Below are 10,667 nucleotides of genomic sequence, written 5' to 3' on the forward strand. Positions count from 1 at the left end.
ACATCTGTTTCAGTTAAAAAAAAAAAAAAACACTTGCTCAACCAGTTAATCCTACATGAACAGAATTTCTTGTCCTGAACTGATGGAAGAGAAGCAACTGAAAGGAGTTAATATGAGTTGTAGCCACAGTTGAGTTTGCAGGGAAATGAGAGAACTTGGATAGAGCTTCTAGTGAGAGCAGCTATGATGGTGTTGAGAAGGAGAAGAGCATCAGAGGACCGATCTAGCGCCATGCGGGATCACTGCATTGCTTTAAGATTGGTCCACCAGCAGATAGGTGAGTGAAGGAGGAGAGGCATCCTAGTAGATGGTGGAGAAGTGGACCCTGCAATTCAATTATTCATGGTTGCCTCCTGCATATTCTCACCAGAGGCATGTTCTTATGTACACATTGTTGCAGGTTTCCATCACCCACACATGGCATGTGCCACATCCTTCTCCAACTCATGCATGGGCTCCATGGCTCGTGCCGCACACAAATGAGAAAAACTTCTTGCGGGTAGATTTTGCTCCTCTCTTCTAACAAAAGGACAATCGTGTCGGCATCATTTACCTGTCGGTATCGTTTACACTGTGAGTGCACCGAGCCGGTGCCGTAGAACGCACCGCCAGATTAATCACGACCATTCCTTACAGAAGCACCAGAAGCCTAGACATGGACTCAGAATCACACAAGTGGAGGGCAACTGACAACTTGATATAGAAAGCCATAGTGGAGACCATCATTGGTTTTGTCGCTTTTACCCAAATCCATCTCCTAACAGTGTCATCGGACCTGTGACACCAATATCAACTAGACAGAGAGGAAGTCCATAGTCTACACTGGCGGCTGAATCCTAAAGATTGTCTGCTACCAGCAACATTCAAACCTTTCAGCCCGGCACTAGTCAAGTGTCCCAAATTCCACACGATATGTTCTTTCTCTGTTTTTCTGAGTCACCTTTTCAATATTCATATTGCCGCTTCCACTACAGCTCCTCAACAAGATCACATCCATCAAAAGCTGGCCATACTAAATCTTTTCTTTTCCCTTTTTTTTTGCTGAAACAAAAGATTTATATATTTTTAGTACAAATACATTCAATAAAGTCAGAAAATAATAAATCCAAGATATATCTCTGGAGTGACTAGCATTCAAAAGGTAGAAGCAGTGAAATTAGCCAGGCTTTTCGGGATCCTTCACACTGCTCTCAAATGGAACGTTCAAAAAGTGTGGTGCCAAACTTTAGAGCATTCTTATCCACGACCATAAAGCAAAACGTGGAAAAGGATTAGAAATTCAATTTGGAATCACAGCACTTTATAGTGTAGATCATATTTACATTCCTATCTGCAACATAAGGACAGACCGACCATCATTTTATGGTTACAGATGACAGATTCTGTACAGGTTTTCGAGTTTCTTTCTATTCCTAATCCAAGGGAGAGGAGCCCCTGTTAAACAAATGATGGAAAGGCTAATCAGTACTTCGAGTTCACTTTCCCATAGGTTCCCTACCTTTGGCAGAGAGGCTGTATATTGTGGGATATTATTTTGGTGAAACCTTATGTACAGAACTGGACCAGGAAATTCTAGGAGTAAGACCTGACCAAGCCTAAGTTATAAAGAGATCTGGACTTGAAGAGACCACCAAAGAGAAATCTGGTAGGAGCCTCCTGAGGTGGAGATTTGGGCTCATCTACATGGCCCTTCACTTGCAGTACAGTTAGGCCTATCGCCTGCCGGATAGCATCCAAGGTCTTGGCATCAACTGAATTACCAGCAGCATCACGGACGTAGAAAGTGTTGACGGCTTTTCCTCCTCGCGTTGATACTTCTGCTCTTATGACAGTTAGGCCATTTTCACGGAAGATGCGAGTAACATCTGATAGCAAACCTACTCTATCACTCGTACATAACTCCAGCTTCAGACCCTGCAAGCCATATATAATATGATTGAGATTGAGGCAGTGTTGGTTTTTTCTAAGAAATTCAGTAAGATGCTTCAACCAGATCAAGCATTCAGTGCATGTATTAGCAGGGGACCAACAAAGGTTGTAGTAAAGATAATCTCTATTTCTTCTTATATGTGAAAAGTTTTATGTCATATTATCATTGTTTTCCATGGCTCCAAGCTCAAAGCAGAATGAGATGTAGGACTTCATCTAACACAATGTAAGCCTTCTTCTCCATTCGAAACTGAATTGCCGGCAAAAAAAAAATTGAGCAAAGATTATCTTTTTAGTAATTACCTCAGACACTCTTCTCTCAATAGCTGCTTCGAGACACTGGATCACACGCTGTCTCTCAGCTTCTGAGTTAACTGGTGACCCATCTATATGCCGGATATAATATTCCTTCAGGAAGATAAGAAGATAAAACATGTAAGGATAACATTCTTTGAAGTGAAGGGCTAAAAACTTCATACTAACTACACAATAATAAAGTTGAAACCTTGTGATGTACCTGATAAGCTTCTGGGCCCTCAGTATCGACGTTACCATGGAAAACCACATACTGCATATCCGTCAGGGTGCAAACTGTGTCGAAAAGAAGCTTTGGCCTATCCTTACACCGAATGGTCACCACAGAATAATCCTTATCAAACCAATTGACAACAGTCACATTTGGCCTATGGCTTTCATTCCCAGTATCCTTATCAGACCTCTCATAATCCCGATCGGCAAACATCATCTGATGGAGCCTTCGATCTGTGTGGGTGACCCCCATAGAAACTGCTGTCTTGGCTCCTCGGGTAATGTTGTTCCCTTTAAGCACATTGCAGAGAAGCTCCTTGATTCTAGAAAGCCTTTCTGTTTCAGTGATAGCCAAACCTGTCTCCTCATCGGTCACTTGCATCACCGATGCCGCTCTAGTATTGTGTGTCCACACCTCCGCATTCACCACATTGCACTTCAGGCTCGTGAGCACCGCACTCACTTCAGAAAGCAACCCAGGTCTATCGGTCCCCGTTAACTCGATTACCGTATAATCCGAGGAAGGTGCTACATCCACCGATCTCCTGCGTGAGGGTACAAAAGAAGAATCTGCCCCCAAGGACTGCAATAAACCCAACCACATACATGGCTCATCAACATAGGCACATAATTATAGGAAATAAGCATTACAGTGAGGCATGAATACTCCACCTTGCGTATATAATCCGCTATTTCATGGAGCTTACTTTCTTCCCTTATTTTCTTTCCATCTCGATCCGTCACATTAAAAACTGTCAAAATCCACGATCACTTCCAGTGAGGAAAAGATTTTTCACTATTGATTGCAGTAAATGAGACAGAGCAATAAGGAAAAAAAAATTGTTTACCATCCATGAACCATCCACCATCAGAGGATATATAAGCCTTCCTGGTGATAAGGTTCAGATCAGTAAGGACCTGAACTACTTCTAAAAGAATTCCATACTTATTTGCACTGTCAACCTAAAAAGACCCAAAATTTCGACAAGTTATCAGCATAACAACCACAAAACATGTATTCAAAACAAGGAATCAACAGAGGAAGAAATCGACTCTTACCCGAACAACTGTTGCATTAGCGCAGGATTCATTGTCAATCACGACCCTAACAAGTGAACGAGATGAAGAGTTTCACAATATCAGATTCTGGAACGGAATAGAAAATCTAATAGCAATTGCCCTAAAGAATCACAAAATTACCTTGGAGGGTTCATCCTTCGGATGAATTTTTCAATCTCATCATCGCTGTCCCACGATGGACTCAGATCCCCTTCTACAAAAAGTAACCCCAGTACTCAGACACCAGAAACAAATTTTCTCGAACAAAATAGAAAAAAAGAGGCACCGAGACAAGAGATGATCATAATTCACAAAGAAGCAAAACTTTTCAATTATTCACAACATAAATCATCAAGTCACAAGAAAACCTACCAAGCACTAATGCAAAAGACCAATTTTTAACCAAAAAACGGAAGGAAAAAAGTTCAAGATTTTTTTTCAGCATCTCCGGCAAGGAAAGGGAGGAAAACGAAGAAAAACTAAACCTAATGACCTAGCACGCACTAGAAATAAATAGGGGAGAAATTTTCAAGATTTCCAGCGAGAAAAAAAGGAAACCCCACGAATCCAATAAACCAAACCAGCCAAACAGCAAGTAAAACCCACGAAATTGGCAAAAACGCGAGAAGAAGAAGAACAATTTGCTAACATACTCAAAACCCACCAAGGAATCCTCCAAGAATCCACGAATACCGATTAAAGAAACTACAGAACCTTCAAAAGAGCCGGAAAAATAAAGGGGGAGGGTGGGTTTTGGACTGGGAATAAGAAGAGATAGATACCCATCATGGGCGAAGGAATCGAAGCCGAACCGAGGGCGCTCCGCCTTCCTTCTTTCCTCTGTTTCTTTCTTTCTTTCGCTCGCTTGGTGAAGAGGAGGAAAAGAGAAGTCTTGGAGGGCAGACAGCGGCCACCACCGATATCTCTCTGGTGCTCGCTCGCTCGAATAGGGGTAGGAGGCGAGAGCGAGGGGGGCGGGGAGGAGAGACGAACGTTTCCGATGGCAGAAAGAGGTGCGCTGTCGCTCTATAACGTTGCCTTTTTTCCAGAGGGGTTTCTCTCTCTCTCTCTCTCTCTCTGAGTTGGCACTCGGTGGCCTAACTGCGCATGTTAGCAAGGGGCGGTTCTAGCCTAAAAGAAGAGAGAGGGTGTAATTTTTTTTTGCTTTTTTTGTTATGATAATATGAGCTACGACACCTTGTTGCTGGTTTTATTTGGAAAGGCTAGAGCGACTCGGATTGGGTTTAGGGTTAGGGTAAGATACGCAATTTTTGGAAGTATAGGAAGTGGATTCATGGGTTGAGTAGATTTCGAAGGTGATCTTTAATATTTTTTCTTTTGGTAAATTAGAATATGTTATTGGAGGAATGGTAGGAGTGATCAAGATTCAGATGGTCATGTAGTGATGCTGATGGCAATATTTTGTCTAAATTAATTAGGCCAGATCGATCCTCAGGAAATTGATTGACTAATATTCTGTTTAAACAGAAAATAATACAGACCAATGAATGTGGATAATGCATTCGAATAATACAACTATGTCTTTAATATATTTCTGGTGTGGAGTTAAAGTGAATTTTATGTTTTGCAAACTCCATTGGTGTCTAAGATATTTTTTGTTACTTTCACCTAATAAAGCATTTGAAATTATGTTGAAGATTTGATTATATGAGGGATGGTCCAAATTGATATAATGTAATCTGAAAAGTATAGGACATTTTTATCGTTTAAAATTGATGTATAACAAATTAGGCGGAGAAATTATTGCGATTTTAGGCTGTTATCCTATCAAAACCAACCTCAACTTGATAGTTTGAGTTCCTTACCAACTCCTTTATCTTTCTCATTACCTTATGTCTCACCTTTTATAGAGGCATGTCATTTCACAACCAAATCAATTATGTATTTAGTTGCATCTGCCCAAAACCTATCCCTTCCTCCTACGCAGTCCTCCTTGAATGGCATTACATTATTTGGAGTTTTTAAATAATACGTCATTTGGATGACAAGAGCAATGGAACTTCCAAAATTGACCTAAAAATTTGATAAGGTCGGCAAGTGTTTGGACACACTTGCGGTTCAGCATCTTCATCCAGGCTCACCTCCTACTAAATGTCAGAATGTGTAGAGAAAGGAAAGAAAGCCAAAGTGATTTATGTGAGTGTCTTTAGATTTTTCTTTCTAATACCAACTAGATGATAATCACAAAGGTCTTTGGTCAAGTTGTGACAAGTGTGCAAAATTGACTAGAACGAGCAATCATACTAGTGACCAAGTAAAAGATAATCAAACTTTATCCAAGCAAAGAATATTCTAGAGGTTTAATCATTAGATTATCTCTCCATAGGGCAAATAAAAATTGAAAATTTCGATAAGAATTTTTCTCTAAGTTGACCCTACGAGTATATAAATAAAGGGTCCGTAACATATTTAAATTGTGGTTAACTAGCTAAGTGTCAACTTCAAATCAAAAGAACCAAAAAGAAAATCTAATGTGTAGTTGTTTGTTGAACTATAAATAACAAATCATGGCCTTCATTGATGGGTAAATTAAGATAAAAACAAAAAGGTCTACTAAGGATTGTGTTCCTTAATGGTTTTAAGAGCCGGAACTTCATGAAGCAATAAAATTGATCATAAAGACACATGTCCATTCTTTTTCACTATGATATGAGGATATCAATTTAGAAGCTAGATAAAAAGGCTTAAGCATAGATATATGGCATGGTAAATGCACCAAGAACCACATTACTCCAATAATAAGAAAGAATTATGAGGTATCAAAAGATCGATGGAATATGTACAGTTAAGCGAAAAAGTTACAAAAAGTGAAGGATACTCTAGCCAAAAAAATTTAGCATATATTTTTCCACCCAAACAGGTTTGGCATATATATAATAGAATTTAACATAACAAAAGCTAACATTGCATTGATGGATGCTATAAGAAATGTTGGATGGCACAAGGTAAATGTTCAGCCCTCCATATGCTGTGCAAAATTTTTGCCGATGAAGTTCTTTTCTCCTTACACTCTTTGCTAGATTAGAAATTTGCTGGCAAAAGAATGCAAAGATAGGAAGCTAGGAAGCCCCAACCATACAATCATAGATCGTCTAGACCAACGATGTATGCACATAATCTCTTAGGAATATGATATTGTATGGTTGGGAAGAGAAAGTTTTTTATAAAAGGATGGGAAGAAGATAGTCACAAAAAGAAATGGTATCCATAGCTTGATAAATCCTACACATCTCACTGCCCAGCCTTTCCAACAAGAATTTTTAGTTTTTTCTTCACCCCCATCTCTGGCTGCCTTCTTGTGGCTGCCCTCAAAATATCAGTGGTGAGGCCGGATTAGACATTCCCCTCCCTCCCTAGGTTGGCCTCATCACTAGTGGCTCTTAGTCCAAGGATAAGGGCAAAATAAATCCCCATGAAGGGCACAAATATCTTTCCAAACCAAAAATCCTATTCTCATACCACCAAGGTGGTAGCCCAGTTGGAACGGGGCGTTTGCTTCCAACCAAGTGGTTCCAGGTTCGAAACGCGCGGGCGTCGATTAAATTCGGAGACCGGATGCCCCACGCCTGGACACGGGATCTGGAAGCGCTACTGGTCGGCTGGTAGCCTGGGTGGTGCCAGGTGTGACGTACTCACACGGAGGGTCGGGTCGGATAAAACTGAGCCGGCCCACGGGTGGGGAGGGTATGAGTAAAATAGGTCGGAGTGCCCAACACACGACTCGGTCTACCCGCATCGAACATTCTCCTGGCGGGGTGGGGGCCCAGTGGTCGGGGCTGCAACGCGGGGGTGGGGCTTGTCCCTTCCTCCCCCCTTCCCCTTTTTTTTCAGCAAAAAAAAAAAATCCTATTCTCATCATCCCAAAAGGACAGACAGCGTCAAAACAGGGCTTGCTTTGCTTGATGTACAGAAGTGTTAGGAGATGTTCAAAGGAAGTGGCAGTCACCCTTTGCTTTTACTCAGAGGGCATCAACTCAATAAAGAGGACTACCAACTTGACAATGTGCCTGAAATAGTACCTTTCATTGACCCTATTCTTGGGGTCAACAGAAGGTACTCATCTTCTATTTGAGCCCTATGCTTTTTTTTCCTTCCTCGACTTCGCAGTGTTGGTGCTTGACCGTACCATCTACAGCGCGTCAACGTCGCAAATCGCAGAAAAATAGTCACATGTAGAAATATAACAATAGATTTGTTTACAATATTATATGTGAAAACGAAATATATGCAAATTCAAATAACTAGATATTTGGATATGTCAGTCATCTATCAAACGTGAGACAGATTAACATTCTATAACAAAAAATGAAACATTTTTTACTTTGAGAGACACTAACTTAAGTGTGTGCATATTTGGTTTAACGGTGTCCATAATATAGTAATTATGTGCATGTTCATCACTCGATAATTGTGTGCAACTTCATATTAACTGTGTCCAACGAGATAGAAAGTGTGTGCATAACTGGCTTATTTGTTTCTATTATATTGCAAGTGTGTGCATCTTTATATTAGCACTTTGCAAGGAAGCAATTTTTAATTCAAAATATAAAGATTTGTGCTGAAGTATGTTTAGTCTCATATCAGTTATTCGTAAAAAAATTTTAAATATTTATGTAAGACTAAGGAACTCAAAAAAATATTCTCACATTTGAGATGAAAATTAAAAATGATAGACTTGAGAGACAAGATTGTTGGCAATGAAGTCGGGGGAGAAGGATCGGGGATCTGAACTAGAAATATGGAGGGGTAGTATGGTTACTGGATTGTTTAGAGGACCAGGATTTTTTCAAAAAAAAGAAATATTGCAGCTGGACTGAATGTTAAAAAAGTGAGGCCTTTCTGCTACTACCCGTGCCTTCAAAAAAAAACAAAATAATGAAAGGGATTGAGTCTCTCCAGTTGAATCCTGAATTGGAGCACATACTTCTCAAAGTTTTTTTGTTGGAATGGTCTTACACTTTAACATGGCATCGAGTATATCCAATCTCTTAAGTTGATGGTATTAACTTCCTTTAAAAAAAGGTTGAAGAAAAGTATTATGGCAACTTTACAGCCTTCCAAAATGACTCTGAATGCCCAGTTGGATAGATAAATGATGGAGAATTGGAAATTGCCAAAGGATATATATTGGATGTCCCCCCACCCTAATGGATGAAGCTATGTGGCCGTGTGTATCTCTACATAGTCCAACTGGGGAAGTGGATTGGTCCATTAAAGGAGGGCAATAAGCTTAGTGGAAACATAAAGGACTTCAGCCTCCATTTGAACAGGTGTGACTGGGGCTTTAAGTGGCTTTCCTATGTGCACATTTCTATTATGTATTTTTTTTTTATGCATTCGGATGTTGTGCCCAATTGACTCCTAAAGTCTATTGAAAACGATATAAAAAGGTTTCATCCATATCATCTTTGCAATGTCGAGGTCAAGATTCAAAGCGGGCAACATGACGCTTCATCATGTCATGTATTATATCGTCAAGTTTTGCCCAAGTTTGATGTCATGTCATTATGTGACAATTATTTATTCTAAAAGCAGAAGAGCAACAATTATTTATTACATTATATATACGCCATAACTCATTGGCCACTTACTTCTAAAATGATAGCATGATGCAGATTATCTACCAATGGATTTCTCCCACGTCGGAGCTCAGAAACCTCACAAATTTGGATCTAGGATCTTTTAATAAATTCTGCGATATCTCGTCGGAAAAAAAAGTCTACGATGCCTCGAACCAGAATTCGAACCTGCTTCGATCGTAAGCGAATCTGGTCGACCCATCTTCATCCAAAAACTGTATACTGGGCTAAACCACATCTCCCCTAGTGTACAAGGTCTCATTGATGCTAATTTACTTCAAATGATGGACTTCCTCCAAAATTGTTATTTCTTTTATTATAAAACCATCCCATAAACTAATTCAACATTGAATTAAACTCAGTTGACAATAAACTAATGCTTGCTGTAGGATATTTAGCTAGTAGTGATCATAATTGATAATAAGAAAACTGAACAACATTATCTGATTATTTTACTGTTGACTACTAAATCAAGATTCCTTTTATATACAGCTTGGAATTGGGCTTGGGCTGGATTGTTTACCGTGGAGTCTTGCATTAGGTCGGGCAAGTGTCTGGGTCAAGCTTCAATATATCAACCCCATAAATTTTGAATCGGACACCGATTGATGCATACTGTCAAATCCAATAAATATTTGATTGGACACGGAATCGCTCGTCTCCACGGTGTCTTCGTTTTTGGGTCAGAGTCAGTGGCTTGGATCCGGTCTCCCACACAAGCGTGTCTCCCGTCACTTGCCGGCTCCGCACCGCACGCCTGATGTCCCTTGCCCCCTCGGATGCCGAGGAACAAAAAATAACAGCATGGTAATATTATTGCCAAATTTGGATTTTCGTGGGTACTTTTTTTTTTTTTTCTACACGAGATGGCACCTGTATCCTTAATATAAATAAATTTAAAAAAATTAAACTAATAAAGCAGATAACTTCCTATTGCTAACATATAGAGCCTCCGAGTGGTCGGCTACATACGAGGCCATCCAATCTGCAGCTCCATTGATCTGTCTAAACACATGTTTGGCCTAAAAGACAACGCTTCTACTTATCATAGCCCGAATGTTCCAAGTAAAGAGTGGTAGCCACCCATATCATTGATACCCCTAAATCCAGCCGATTACTATGGCCGAGTCACCTTCGAGCAGAACTGCACTAGCCCGCAAAACGCATCGGGCTTGACATAGACCTACTCAAGCCGTCCTCCACCCCGCCCCCATAATAGAGATGTCAAAAATCCGGCACTCACCGGCAACCACCACTCTAGAGTCCAAGCCTTTGATGATGAAGCCTCCACCACCCCTCCTGTCACCGTCTAGCACGCATCCATCAAAGTTGACCTTGAGGAAACTCGAGGGTGGAGGCTCTCAGGTGAAAGAGACCACCCGTAGCACTACAAGAGCTGATGTGGAGCCCCGGATACCTCGAGCTATCAAAGTCCTGTCCAATGGACCTGCACTGGTAATATTTGCTGCATGTACCCCGGGCCCGCTCCACGACAAACCTAGGTGTAGGATAGCTCTCTCCAAAAATTCAGGCATTCTTGGCTTGCTAGAT

General features: G+C 40.6%; 1 protein-coding gene across 1 annotated transcript; it reads right to left on the reverse strand.

Annotated features, from left to right (window-relative positions):
- Nucleotides 1–1,249: 1,249 nt before the first annotated feature.
- On the reverse strand, nucleotides 1,250–4,548 carry LOC120111098 (ACT domain-containing protein ACR4-like). The gene is made up of 8 exons (XM_039127568.1): nucleotides 4,299–4,548; nucleotides 3,658–3,730; nucleotides 3,517–3,562; nucleotides 3,306–3,420; nucleotides 3,130–3,209; nucleotides 2,447–3,040; nucleotides 2,233–2,337; nucleotides 1,250–1,914 (listed from the first exon to the last, which is right to left on the reverse strand). Exons 1-8 carry the CDS (start codon nucleotides 4,303–4,305, stop codon nucleotides 1,573–1,575), a joined length of 1,362 nt encoding a protein of 453 aa, XP_038983496.1. The 5' UTR covers nucleotides 4,306–4,548; the 3' UTR covers nucleotides 1,250–1,572.
- Between the last annotated feature and the right edge of the window lie 6,119 nt (nucleotides 4,549–10,667).

Source organism: Phoenix dactylifera, chromosome 6, assembly GCF_009389715.1.
Source record: "Phoenix dactylifera cultivar Barhee BC4 chromosome 6, palm_55x_up_171113_PBpolish2nd_filt_p, whole genome shotgun sequence".
Taxonomy (NCBI): domain Eukaryota; kingdom Viridiplantae; phylum Streptophyta; class Magnoliopsida; order Arecales; family Arecaceae; genus Phoenix; species Phoenix dactylifera.